Below are 14902 nucleotides of genomic sequence, written 5' to 3'. Positions count from 1 at the left end.
TCTCTTTCTCTCTTTTCCCATTAGGTTTAATGATCTTTCTCTCTTTTTCTCTCTCCTCTCTCTCTCAATTTTTTTCTCTCTCCTCTCCCCCCTCATTTCCTTTTCTCTCTTCCTCTCCCTCTCTCATTTTCTCTCCCTCTCTCGCCCTCACCCTCTCTTTCTCTCTTTCCCTATTAGGTTTAATGATTTTTCTCTCTTTTCTCTCTCCTCTCTCTCTCTCATTTTTTTTCTCTCTTCTCCCCCTCTCTCATTTACCTTTCTCTCTTTCTCTCCCTCTCTCATTTCCTGTCCCTCCCTCACCCTAACCCTCTCTTTTTCTCTTTCTCTATTAGATTTAATAAATTTTTTCTCTTTTTCTCTCTCCTCTCCCTCTCTCATTTCCCTTTGTTTCTCTCTCTCCCTCTCTCATTTCCTCTCCCTCCCTCACCCTGACTCTCTCTTTCTCTATTTTTCCATTAGGTTTAATGATCTTTCTCTCTTTTTCTCTCTCCTCTCTTTCTCATTTATTTTTCTCTCTCCTCTCCCTCTCTAATTTCCTTTTCTCTCTTCCTCTCCCTCTCTCATTTCCTCTCCCTCCCTCGCCCTCACCCTCACCCACACCCTCTCTTTCTCTCTTTTCCTATTTTGTTTAACATCTTATCTCTTTTTCTCTCTTCTCTCATTCTCTCTTTTTTTCTCTCTCCTCTCTCTCTCTCATTTCCTTTTGCTCTCTTTCTCTCCTTCTCTCATTTCCTCTATCTCTTCCTCCCTCTCTCTCTCATTTCCTCCCCCTCCCTCTCCCTCTCCCTCTCCCTCATTTCTTCTCCCTCTCTCATTATATACAAATTATACAAAAAATAAATAAATAAGAGAGAAAATACACTTTCCCTCCCTCTCGTTCTCTCATTTCATCCCCCTCCCTCTTCCATTTCCTCCCTCTCCCTCTCTTTCTCTCTCTCTCTCTCCCTCCCTCTCCCTCTCCCATTTCCTCCCTCTCCCTCTCCCTCTCCCTCTCTTTCTCTCTCATTTCCTCTCCCTCTCTCAATCTATATACACAAATCATATAAGCAAAAGTAAAAGAGAGAGAGAATGCACTCTCCCTCCCTCTCCCTCTCTCATTTCCTCCCTATCCCTCTCCCTCTTCCTCTCCCTCTCTTTCTCTTTCTCTCCCTCTCTCATTTCCTCCCCCCTCCCTCTCCCTCTCTTTCTCTTTCTCTTTCTCTTCCCCTCTCTTTCTCTTTCTCTCCCTCGCTCTCCCTCTCCCTCTCTTTCTCTCTCATTTCTTCTCCTAAACAAGCAAAAGAAGGAGAGAATCATACCCTAAACAAGCAAAAGAAGGAGAGAATGGACTCACCGTAAAGATATGGTGAGGGTTTGGCAGCTCCTCTTCATGATGAAGGCTCCTCCTCTCCTTCGCGAACGGCAGCGGCGGTGGCAAGCCTTCTTCCTCTCCTTCTCTCAACCCCTATGCAAAACGTTCGCTCTCTCTCTCGCTCTCCCTCTCGAAATGTCTCACGAAAATGCGTGAAATGAAACGCGCTCGGGTATCAGCCATGTTTTTTTTCCCTGTGGGGCGTTGCTATTTGCGTCGCATTTGCGACGAAATAGCGACGCCGCTATTCCTGTGTCGCTACCCGCCGTCGCTATACCTCTCTCTCCTTGTAGTGCATGACTCATTGTGCTTAAACAATTTTAAGTATAAGCCAACCATATATCGTGCAAAAATAGTTGTTTCATGATTTCATTTCTCTAACATAATGTTGCATTGCAAAAGGATAGTATCATGCTAACCTGCGCTACTATTCCTCTACAAACTTAAATTTAAAAAAGCCTAAATGCCACAATATGCACTGAAATCAAAACTCATTTAAACATTATCTATTTTAAATCATTTTTTCCCTATCATTTTAGTTTCACTTTTGTGCAGAGGTTTAAAAGGACTTTGTCGTTATTTTTTAATATAAATAAGCAATACATACATACTTCTCACACATAAATGGAGGTACACAAGGAACTTTCAATCGTTCCCCACATAGGCAATTTGGTGGAATATAGGAAATTCTCCAATATTTCCTATGTAGACAAGTACGTATTCCCCATTTATAACTAGGAAATTGCATTCCCTTCATCTTATAATAGGGAATATAGAGCATTCCCTACATACCTTTGAAAGTCCCTACGTTCCCTACATCTTATAATAGGGAATATAGAGCATTCCCCACATTCCTTTGAAAATCCCTACATAAGGAATTATAAGGATGTGATTAAAGGTACTTTATAGATGTATAACTTATAACAAGCCTACATAGATTTGGAAATCATATATTTTCTATAAGTTGTAGGTCGTCATGTTTATGAGTTTATATTTTTGTAACATACGTTTAAATAGTGCACAACATGATTATAAGTCATGTAGCTTTAACCCTATTACTTAATGAAAAGTTACACAGTATGAGAAATTTTCCTTGGAAAATATAGATTATTTAATACAATTCTTACAATCTACCTTGATGCATTTTATTAAATTTGAATCCTTTATTTATTTTTCATTGTAGCTCCTTAATATTACAACCCTTTTTAATCAACTCGATTAATTTTGTTGGATTTGCAATATTGATGCCCACTTTTGCATTGAGATTTGAAAAAGTAGAGGAAGTTTCATCTTGTGAATATGATTTGATAAACTAGACCAAGTTTGGATCTTGTGCCCAAAAGCTTCATAAATCATTTGACAATTATTCCACATAACTTCCATTTAGAGGGTCCTCTAGTATGAGGTATTCCTCTAGTCACAAAGCAGTTCCCTAAGATTTGTTGAATGAGTAATGCAGTGGTGAACAGTGACAGTGGATGAGCCAAGTTGGCTTAGCCAACTAGAAATGCCCAGTCTCTTGAATGATTAGGAGGTGGATTAGACTTGCAACCTGACTAGCCTACCTAGGCCCTACAAAGGGGGGTGATGCAGTCAAATTTCAAGTAGTGTATCCATAATAGATTAGTTATGCTAGCAGCAATGTACAGAAATCATAGTGCCTAATGAGTGTTGCATTTTCTAGTGCTTGAGGCCGCTCTGGTGTGATGTAGTGCTTCTGGCTATTGATCAGATCCAAATGACTTCTCCCCTACATTGTTTTGTAGTTTTGAAGGCTGCAATTAATGTGCTTCCTTTCCTAGATGGTTCTTCTTGTTGCCCTTAGTTATAGTTTAAATTGAAGGCACATCTTGTGGCTGCTATAGCTACATAATTACCTGAAGGCATGATTGGGGATGCTCCTAGCTGTTGGGCTGTTTTGAGCTTTCACTCCACTTATATTTTACTTCCTTACTGCTAAGATACTATTACTTAAAAGTTATTCTTGCTAGTTGAATTATGACTTGTGTTGGGACCTAATCTGACTGCTCTAGGTGGATAACTCGCTCTCCATGCTAAAGCATCTGTGTCCTACTCTGCTACTACTACTATTGCTCCCTATTCATGGTTGTTGCTTTCAATCATCACTTACCATTGAACCCACATTGGAGGTCTAAGCAGCTAAAGCCTATAGTGAAAGCTGCTCAAATATGTGTGCTTTTTTCTAGCACAATACAATGAGCATAGATGTACAACACATATTTTTCTTACTTTGCAGTCCTAAATTGATCCTTTGGCTACTATGCTTTTTCCAAACTCCTTATTAACCCATCTATGACTCTTAGGTTTGTCAATAATCCTAAGTGCAACTTGAAGCTTCTATTTCTCCACAATGCTTGCCAGCCAAGAAAAAGAAGCCAATGACCCATCATTGTTGCCAAACCTCCAAGAGCAATGGTGCACTTCTCGACACAGCAGAAAACCCTAATGTGACAATAAATGTGTAAACCTATAGAGTATGCTCGTTAAGTTTTTCTGTGAGTTCAAACTAGATAACAAAACATGGTCACGACATGTAATCAAGACAAAAGGATTTCCAGCCATGATTTAGAGGATGTGGTAAATTCTTATGTAGCACTTACGTTCATAAGTGTAAGTTAATATCTTATTGAAAAATTACTACATTCACTTCACATGTGGCATCTTAAAGTCAGTATCTCATTGAGATGCAGAAAACTTAGTATACAATACTTGTTTTCATTAGGCAATACTACTACGTATTAATATATCAATATGTACATCCTAGAATATATATTGATATTATCCCAAATATAAAGTGTAGAAACTCCATTGGATATCTAAAGAGTTATTTAGGGGGTCAAAATAGTTGACAGCTTTAAGATCAAAATTTGTTTAAAACTAAGGTGAAGATAAACAAAATGCATAGTTTTGTGATGGATAAAACTCTTGATAGTTAACCATGTACTAGTGTGAATATAAACTACTTAAAAATATCCAATTTACTAACAATATTTATCACTAAAGAAGTATAATTAAAAAACTACTAGATTTGGGATTTTTTTAAAAATCACATGTTAACATTGAACCCAATTTTTGAAAATGAGTAGTTTTTTCATGATTTTTTAGGAAATATCCTTGGGAGAAACATGCAACTTACCCAAAAGATTTGCAACTATGCTAAAAACTCGAGTGTTGCTTGACCTATAGCGGCTCTCTCATCCACTCACCATATTTACACTCAACATCAAATTAGGGGTTGATAGACTTATGTGATAAAACTAGCAACATCAACTACATGCTCAAGGGGAAACAATCTTCATATCAAACTACAAAGAAGCAACTTTCCTATGCCTTAATTTCCCTTTGCCCAATGGTGGAGTACTCTTACAGACATCTCACCTCCCTCAAAATCCCTTTTCAAGTTGTGAGGATATTTGACAAGTGCTACAACCCTAAGCCACCAACATAGATAATTGAACTCTCCTCCAAGAAGTAGTCTTAAATCTTTCTATCCAATGAGGATCCTTCTATCACCGAATCTAATGTTATTAGACTCAACTCAAACTCTTGATGATATCTTCCTTTTCTTAGGTTTTGTAAGCATGTAAGAACATTCTCAAGTCAAAACACCTAGAACTAGTAGGTTGTTCTTGATTCTCACAATATTCTTCATGCAATCAATCCCTCAAGTAAAGAGTCATCACTCTCTTAATTCAAGATACTAATCTTTCTCTTTTTTAAGAGTTGAACCAAAATAAATTTTGGACATGGCAACAACTCACTAAGCCAACTAGTAGCTAGACATCACCACATGATATATATCACATTTGCCACATGAGGTATAGAGCATTGTATGCATCTCAAGGAAATGACTATTCATTGTATGATCAAAAGATTGTTCCACATGAAGTCTCAAAGGCACCAAATTTTCTTCATACCTTAGCATTGACCTTTATAATTTGAAAAAAAGGTGCACCATATTCCATCACAACAAAACAAAACTCTCACATGTACTTTGTCATCGTATGGAGTAATGTAAACGTTTCCACTTTCAATAAGTTTCCAAAGAAGGCAAGATGAACCATCATAGGCATTATAGAGCTTCAATATCACCCTTATTACAATGAGTACATTAAAATCATTCCAATCTTATGTATGATAGAAGAACACATATTTTAACATTTTTATGATAAAAGATAAAAATGATTTGACTCTTGTAGTAAAAGATTAATGGTCTAACATGCTCTCAAAATAAATGTTATGGACTATAGGTGTTAAGGATTGAAGTTGATTCTCTCTTCTAGGCTTGAGTCTCAAGGGTTGTCTTCTCTGGTCTCTCACGTGCCTCTTCTTGCATTTCAAACTTGGATGCTCTCTAAGTGGTCCACTCTTCCATGAATACAAGGCAACTCCTCCTCCAAATAATGATAGTTTCCTTCAAACTCATTGCCACTCTTGTAGCTTTATCTTTGCTTCTTTAAACTCGGCTATGTTGCTAAAAAGCTAAGTTTACATATAATACCAAGTAGCATTTCTAGTTACAATGTCCACAAAGAAGGATGACACCATGAATAGATATCAGTCTGCTACTATGACCTGAGCAAGTCAGGCTGCTAGACTAATCGCAATAATAAAAGCTGAGCCAAAAGCTATCGAGAGAGGAGTGGTTATAGAGGGGTCTACAGATTTGGATGGAGTGGTATGTGTTACTGAGCAGGGTAACGGTGGTAGAGGAGATCGACTACACTGATGAAGGGTTGTAGCATGGTGGAGTTTTCCAAGGCTGCTCCATAAACTGCAGTGCATTCCCATGCAAGCATTCGAGCTTATTTTCTTATAATCACATTTACAACATATGTCTTTTCTAGAAATGCCAAGTGATAAAGAGATTATTGTGCAACCATAGCATGTGCCTCTTGTGCTAGTACTTGAGCTTGTAGAAAGTGAATGTGCCTTTGCTGCAACTTATACAACACTAAAATTGCCATGAGGCTCTATTATCATTCATTGAAGAATACAATTCCTAAGAGCATCGAAGTACTAGCCAATCTACCAATGGCTCCCAAATGCAATAATGCACTGAAATAAAATATGAGTGTTAGCTACCTAAAATTTGTGCATGTATTTCCTAGAGGGCATCGACATCCTATTGAGGAGGTGGCGTGCGAATGATCTGTGTTAGCTCTTGAGCTTGAAGGGAGCCTAAAGAAATCGGGTCATTGTTCGTGGACCTGGGGCGAATGAAAAGAAACCAAGCCAAATGTGCTTCATGAATTGGACCGAGACTTGTACGCCTCTACGACCTAAACAAGTGAGGGCTCACTTGGTTTTGCAACATCTCAAATACGCAATCATCGATGGTTTATAAGTATGATATTGTGGGACCACAACTTCAAAATAATGAATGTCTTGCAAAATGCTAGCCCTATTTGTAGCCACTCTCCATGTGTATCTATTTTTGCAAGTGTTGCTAGTAGATATTAATTGAAATATCAAAACATTAAACTAGTTAAATGGAGATAAAGGTTTATAATGGAATTTCAAAAACATATTCAAAAGGGCAAGATTCTTGATGTGAATATCGTGTTTGGCCATTATGTTGAGAAATAAGTGACATTTGTTCTATGTTAGTACACAAGGCAAGAATGCCCATTCGGGAGACCTTCCCCTGTTTTCTCCTCCATCTCCAGTACCTGCCGACTAGTGCTGTTCTCGATGCGACGGACTGCGCATGCCCTCCCCTGCTGCTGCTCGGATTACATGCTCTCTCTCCAGCTGAAGATCGTTTGAGAGGATGAAGCTCTTCTCCTTTTAGGGCTTCCTCCAGCTGTACTGGGCGGCACACAGATATTGTGACTGTGCTTCGATGCAATGTTTCAGCTTGACATCAATGTTTAGGGCTTGATACTTGCAAACAGACTGGAAATGGTCTACAGGCTGACGGCTTTTTGATGCCTCAGTACACAAATCAGAGCATTTATTAGGGCTCAAGTACTAGTGAACAAATCGTATGTGGTGAATAGAGCCTCTCAGGCCAATTGCTTTTTGATATCCCAGTACACAGATCAGAGCACTTTTTAGGGCTCTGGTGCTTGGGCATGGTCAACAGAACATGTCTGACTTCTCCAAGTAACCATGGATTGGTCATTCCATGAGGAAACGGATGATGACAATAACCACGATGGAGATCACAGTATACTTCAGCTGGAGCAGATCGAGTGCTAGGCATTTTCCAGCGCCTCCCGGTATCCTCAGTTTTGGCATTTGGGATGACATGCTGATGGTTCAGTGATCTTGCCAATTCAGATGCTCTCTGGGCTCTAATTTGCAGGCGAGAATGGGGGATCAGTGCCATGGATGCTTGGCTTTTGCCTCGTGATGGCAAGATAGGATGGAAGCGCCTGCACAGGCAGATGTTGGCTTTAGGTGCTGCTAGCTGGCATAGATTGTATCAGGGAGATGTCTATCCGGCTGCTCGGGCCTCTATCTCAATGGCTTCTATCTCAGAGACAGTGGTGATTGTTGGAGGTGGATATGATGGAGGTAAGTTCAGGGTTTCTGTTACCTCCAAAACCATCTGGTTCATGACTCCATTTATTTCTTGTTTTTCTCAGTCAATGGAAGTAGAGGGGCAGTATTTTCTTGGTAGGTATTAGAAAGCTGATAGCAATATGTTGTATTTTTTCTTTGGTGAGATGACTGACATTTTAGAATATCAGAGAGCTTTATTTCAGTTTCTATTGGTGCACCCTTTTGAGATGCATTCATGCAGGTGTTGTTTGAGTCAGGGAAACTGCAGAAAGGTATCTGCTCCATTGGTTTGGTGGTCTTTGCTAATGTTATTAACGAAATTACTTAACATGGTTTCAGTCTGATCAACATCACTTAACTACCAAGTGTATGTAACCTGGAATGACTACCTTGGGTCAGTATGCTCTGCTTAGTTTGTAGACGATAGTTGCGAAGGACATAGATGATCACTACTTCAAGCTGAGAAGTTATTTTATGGTGTATTATATCCATTATGCTTTTGGAATGTGGGTTGAGGGTCTGACTTCTGGTGTTCTATAGCTTCTGGTGGAGCTTCATCATAACCAATTAAAGTGCTCCACTTGAAATGTGGAATGTATTACGTATAATAATTATCTATTTTAGAGAAGTATAGAAGCAGCAATCATATTTGTTTTCAGTTGCCACGCTATTGTTAGAATCATCAATGTTTGTATAATTAGACCTAGTGCCACGCTGTTGTTAGAATCATCAATGTTTGTATAATTAGACCTAGTGGATCTAGGCTATTATGTGCGAGATTTGAATAGTTCAATTCAGATTTTGCACTTTCAAAACTTCATCTCTCTAGAAGGATCGTTGTCATCATTTGGATTGTGTTCTGTCACACTTTTTGAGCTACACATTTTTTTTTGGCTATGCGTGCTAGTGTTACATTCCTTATTATTCCAGCTGTTGAGTTGTTCCAGCTGATAATGATACACTGTTTCGTTTATATTCTTTCCAGCTGATGAGGGTCTATATTCCAGCTGATGACAAATTTTTTCGTTTATATTCTTTCCTAATGAGCATCTAAATTCCAGCTGATGACACATTATTTCGTTCCAACTGATGAGCGTCTATATTCTAGTTGATGACAAATTGTTTTATTTATATTCTGTTCATGGGGTCCCACATGTGTTATGTTGTCTATAGAGCAGCGTCACGAACTATCTCTATAGACCTTGTGTTGTAACGTTTTTCTTTAAGTTTTGATGTGACAGATATCCAGCTTACATTCCAAGTTCAGTTGAAGGAATTTCTTGGAGATTTTATCTTTTGCAATGATGTCGCTTATCCCTATTTTACATGTTGCAATGATTATGTTGATAATGAGTCATTTTTTGAAATAGTTATACTAACTAATGATACTTGATCACTTGAGTATCAATAGGAGTGATACGCATACCATCATATGATGATATCTATCGGCCACCCATGTTGAAATTTAGAGAAGAGGGTAGACTTTATAAAAATGCAGATAAAGAGTATATCATGAAAATAATAGCAGAGAATCACCATGAGATTTTACCATTGAAGTTTACTGGATGTGAGTACATATGGAGAGAGAATGACATATATGACTGGTGGAAGGGTACAAAGCAAGATGAAAGAAAGTATTTGAAGAAAAAAGATCTTTTAAAGAAGGTAAGTTGATTGTTACTTTTTTTTATTAGCTTTCCTAATATTTGAGGTGTAGATTCTTAGTTATTGAACTATTAATCTTATGACATATAGAGAGAATTATTCGCATCTCTTGGAGTGGATGATATAGATAAGCTTCAAAATGTATCAAATGACATAACATCATCAATGGTAAGATGATATGATTTATAAGTTTGATATCATAAGTGTAGGATTGGTTTTTTTTCTCCCATACTCATTTAGGGGTGTCTATTGATGGTAGAGTGAACCATATGTTGCTACTATTGATTCTAATCAACTTGATGTATACATTCCTAGCATGGATGATATTGCGAATGAACAAGGTTTGGAAAAGGTATCTTATAATTTTATATGTTTATCATTTTTGTACTTGATTCCATATATTTTGGAGACATTTGATGTATACACATGATCTTATTTTGTTGATGTATTCTCTTGAAGAAAGTAGCTCCTTTGAAGGACAACAATACAAGCAAACAGATTTATCATTGCAGGTAATGCTTTTAAGCTCATATCTAATAACTTTCTTTGAGAATGTCTCTTATACAGATACTTATACATTAACTTTCATTTCCCATAGATGAATATGTTCGTGGAGGAAGAAAAGAGCTTTGAAGAATTTCAATGTTATACATCCGATGAGGTTCTTTGCTTTATATTAAATTTAAGATTGACCATATGATTCATGTTCTTAACAGTATCTTATCCTTTACATGCTTAAAATGTAGGATGTTGAAAATGAAGATGAGACACTTGATATGAAAAATTGTGCCAGCTTTTCAAAGTTATTGTCACATGGTTTAGACAAAATAATGTACTGAACTAAATGTCAAGAAACTTTGGAACAAAGTATCCATAGTTCAAGCAATGATAAGGTATGTAACTTTTTTTTCTATATAAATGTTTTTAATGTGATTACTAATTTTAGTTTTGAATGTAGGCTAATCCAGATGATGACATTAATGAAACATCTCGAAAAAGTCAAAGAAAGAGGAAGGTATTTGATATATGTTTGTGAGAGAACAATAGTGTCATAGTTTAGTGAATAAGTAAAGATATAATTTATTACATAACTATTTATTTTACATGTTGACTAGCCAAGTGAGAAGATGAAAGATCTTTTGCAACAAAGGAGCATGAAACGAGGTACCAATATCAACGAAAAAGAACCAAAGGTGCTAGATGTAAATGTTTATATTTTTGTTTATGTCATACATGAAAAGCATAATCTAATTTTTTTATTTTATTTGAATTAGAAATTGAAAGATCTCCCATACCAAGGCATTGAGATTATCATTTCAAATGATGCTTAAAGGGTAGCTTTATAGTTTATATATATATATATAAAATAGTCATGTAGTTAAATTTATGGCTTTTCATATTATAATTCGTGTCATTTCATTATCTATACATAGTATAATAAGTTACTTATTCTCTTTTTGTTATTCAATGCAAGTTAATATGACAAAAGAAAACATAGAAACCATACTTTTGAAGTATATTGGTGTGCTTACAATTCATGATATGTACTTTTTTTTAAAGAGTACATACATGAATCTCAAAAAGATTGAAGCTAGCTTTTGAGTCTTGATTAAAGATACAAAGAAGCCAACAAGTGATGATATGATTAAGGAGATTATTTATTGGCTAGTAGGAAATAGCAAAGTTGTATTAAACAAAAATAGCAATGTGCTTAGTCTAGATGATGTGGAAGTTTTAGCATAACTTCTACTTTGAGTTAAGAATTTATTGCTTTTCAACATATTGGAGATTTGAGGGATTACTCAAACATTTATTACTTTGCAACATATTGGAGATTTAAGGGATAAAACAATCAAGACACACATGTTGCTTAATTAGTTTTTAGTTCTATGCTCCTTTAAAAGTATTTTCATTTTTCTTTTGGTTGCTAGAAGTAGATGTTGATGTCTTAATTTGTTTAATCTATTTTGATCATTCGATGTATGTTATTGATCCTTACTTAGAAATGATGACATTCTCTATATAATTTTCTATTTAAAAATTTATTATGTAATTTCTTGTTTGATATTAGCATGTCTAAGAGTAAGGACAAAGTAGATAAAGTGATAAGGAAAAAAGAGAATTCCCACGGAATTCCCTAGTTGAAAGTACATATAAGTAGGGAATGTAAAAAATAAGAAAAATGAGAGATTTCCTAGTGAGAGTACCTAGGGAATCACCTCTAGAATTTTTTTCCTATATATGGAATATTTCCTATATAGGAATTGTTCCCTACATAGAAAATTTTGTATTTTCCTATGGAATTTCCTATATAGGAAATATTTCCTACATAGGAAAGGTCTTATGTGATTCCCTACTTATTCTCACTAGGAAATGTCCCATTTTCCCTAGTTTTTACTTTCCCCATTTATATGTATTTTCAACTAGGGAATTCCATGGGGAATTCTCTTTTTTTCCTATATGGGGATCGATTGAAAGTTCCTTGTGGTAGATTGAGGCACACCCTCATGATCTATCCTCACTATACATCCATGCAATCTATTAATTCTTTATAATTGTTTGCACATTGAAACTATTTTTTTTCTAATTTCTCTTTAATAAGACCAACTTTCATGGTTTTTTCCTTTGTTTGAACATACATTAATAAAATTTCCTAATTTTCTATTTTTTATGACTAGTATGGATTGTGAATCATTAGCATATCAATTATTATTCCATTTGAATAACACTGAATTCACAAAAGTCCAACAGATCTCCAATTTTTGCATTAAATCTTGCATCTTGCGTTTTGCGGTTTTAATTTTTTAATATAAACGACTAAACGTAAGTACTTTTTTCATGATTTCACATATTAGAAAACATAACTTCAGCATTTTCAACCATATTCCATGATAAACACAAGAGATACAATATAATATGCAATAAATTGACACTTACAATAAATTCCACACACATGATGCATTGTATTTCGAAAAAATGGAGCCCTTGATGCCATCACACAACCATTGATGCTCACCTTTGTGCTTCCTTGTTCCGTTCTTGGCATCTCCTCACCAACCTGCACCCATTGTCCCGCATCATCTTAGCTCATACTATGAACAATAATTATGGTGAGAAAGAGAAGAGAGAAAGAGTAAAATATGAAGTTTTCATATAATGCATCAATTCACTTGATGTTTCTTGTGATATGAAGTGAAAAACTCAAGAGTGTCAACCCCAGGAGGAGAAGGTAGGATTCCATCACTTTGTGAATCTTCAAAAAATGCATTTAAAAATGGGCCTCCCTCTTCATCATGATATGGTTTTTTGAATTTAGGCATCTTTTAGGCCTCATTCAATTTTAACTTCCCAAATAACCAACTCAGCCCTGTTGCGGTGGCATTTTTCAAAAGTTCTTTCAGGCTAAGAAAAAGGAACAAATAATCCCAAATTCATGATCAGACTGGAAGAGGGACTTCTTGGCATTAAAAACTATTATATTGGCCTCTATCAGTTGCTCTTCGGCTTTTTGATCAAGTAACTACTTGTTGAGACGCTACACCTTGCGGAAATTAATTAATAGGAGGTCAAGTGGACTGTGAATATCCACAAATGAACACTTATGTTGGATTTTTTACGTCCAAATGCACCTAAAAAAACTCCAGCTCCTTGATCCATGATCGATACATTTTTGTCCAAAAATGGCACTTTTATGGTACCTAGGCCACTTTTATGCTTTAAATTTCACCTTAAAATCAACTCTCATTGGTGACCATAGGATAGGGCAACTCCTCCTATCAAACCCACGAAGTGATTTGTACACATACATAAACCATAAAGAGCATCAAGTTGCTACAAATGAAATACATAACCTAGCATAATACAAATCTCACCCTATCTGCTGACAAAATTCAAGGAATGAATTCTAACTAAGCATGATCTGATAAAGAGATCAAGAGGTAGCCGCGAACAAAGTCTTCCAATAATCTCGCTAAAAGAACTATCAAAGAGGCAATCCTAAGTGGTGGCCTGACCCATCTATTTCACTTATGATATGTAGACTAGAAACTTCTACTACGCAAGTACTCCTATAGCATGTCTCTTTTATATTCATTTTTTCATTTCTCACATTCTTAAATCTTTACTATTTGGTACTGGAATGTGTAAAAAGGAGGGAGATGACAATATTGTGACCCAAAGAGAATAGGGCATCCATCTCAAGTCTAGTCTGGATACCCAAGAACTTATCAAGATCTTATGAGGTAACACAATGTTTATTTTTGTTCCCACTTACATTTATTTTTGGTCCAATTATCTTCATATTCTTTTTGGCAATATGCCACCTCTAGGAAGACATGGGATCGCCTCGTCTTGACTCATCCATAGAAAACTACCAAGCCTTCGTAACGTGATGAACATTAGCTCTTTGAAATTTTTATTTCTTTTGATTTTCCTACTACAGGGGCTGAAACTCCTTTTAGTACACCGTCGTATTATATATATATTAGATATATGTATCATTCTTATCTTTAATTTTTTAGGCTTTCTTAATTTCCTCACCACTAAGATGGGTTTTTAGGACCAAATTCATAGTAGGCTAGACGGACAGGGTCACTAGGACTAACCTCTAAAATAGGCCTTGGATGCTTAACAATATCTTTGCAAGAGGCAGGCAACTACTCAAACCTCCACAAACATACCTAACCTAATCTAAGAACTTCATGCCTTGATTTTTTGTTCCCCACACAAGCAAGAAAAATCTGGAAAATACACATTACACATTCTACTTCAAGAAAAATAATATGAAAATGAAAGATGTCACCTAGACTAGCCACAAAAATTGTCCTTGCAGCAATTGGCTCCCTCTTGGTGCTCCTTCAAACCTGTCTAGTGCAACACAAAAATAAAAAATCGTTAAATGCACCCACACCAAAGAGATACATAGCAATCTTGACCTAATGAAAAAGAGCATTATATCCAAATCACCTGGCCTTCTTGGCCTAATAGTATCAACCATAATGCATACCATTCAACAACCTACGATTGAAAGCAAACCCTTGGTCCCTACATAAACCCTACTAAAGTATAAAACTAGACCAAGGAGGTGAGCTACTTATGCCCTATAGTAAATGCATCAATTTATGAGCTAAGTCCCCTACATAAATGGCAAGGGGAGTCTGACCAATCCGACATTGAACAATCCCATGCATCCATGAAAGAATAGGAAGATGATCAATCTCTACCTCGCTCATAACTCAAAGTAACCATTGGTGACCAAAAAAAGACACATTAGGATGAAATCCCTATAGTATATGTGGGCTGATATTATAAGGAAAATGTAAAAGCCCTTCAGGACCATGATTAAGAAAGACATCT

At 36.3% G+C, this 14902-nt stretch overlaps 1 protein-coding gene across 5 annotated transcripts; it reads left to right on the top strand.

Moving 5' to 3' along the window:
• Positions 1-6960: 6960 nt before the first annotated feature.
• Positions 6961-10842, top strand: LOC148034273 (uncharacterized). 5 transcript variants are annotated; one of them, XR_015691195.1, is made up of 6 exons: positions 6961-7894; positions 9294-10059; positions 10146-10208; positions 10294-10440; positions 10506-10562; positions 10663-10842. XR_015691195.1 is itself a non-coding variant. In XM_087680481.1 (5 exons), the coding sequence occupies exons 2-5, from the start codon at positions 9964-9966 to the stop codon at positions 10819-10821; spliced, it is 375 nt and encodes a 124-aa protein (XP_087536607.1). In that variant the 5' UTR covers positions 6961-7894; positions 9294-9963; the 3' UTR covers positions 10822-10842. The 5 variants fall into 5 exon arrangements, 1 of the variants encoding a protein (XP_087536607.1); XR_015691193.1 differs by having other exon boundaries at positions 10294-10562; XR_015691194.1 differs by having other exon boundaries at positions 10146-10440.
• The last annotated feature ends 4060 nt before the right edge of the window (positions 10843-14902 follow it).

Source organism: Lygodium microphyllum, chromosome 6, assembly GCF_053477565.2.
Source record: "Lygodium microphyllum isolate KBCC chromosome 6, Lygodium_microphyllum_v1.1.10, whole genome shotgun sequence".
Lineage (NCBI taxonomy): Eukaryota > Viridiplantae > Streptophyta > Polypodiopsida > Schizaeales > Lygodiaceae > Lygodium > Lygodium microphyllum.
Note: the sequence above shows the minus strand (reverse complement) of the source record. Positions and strands in the feature narration are given on the sequence as shown.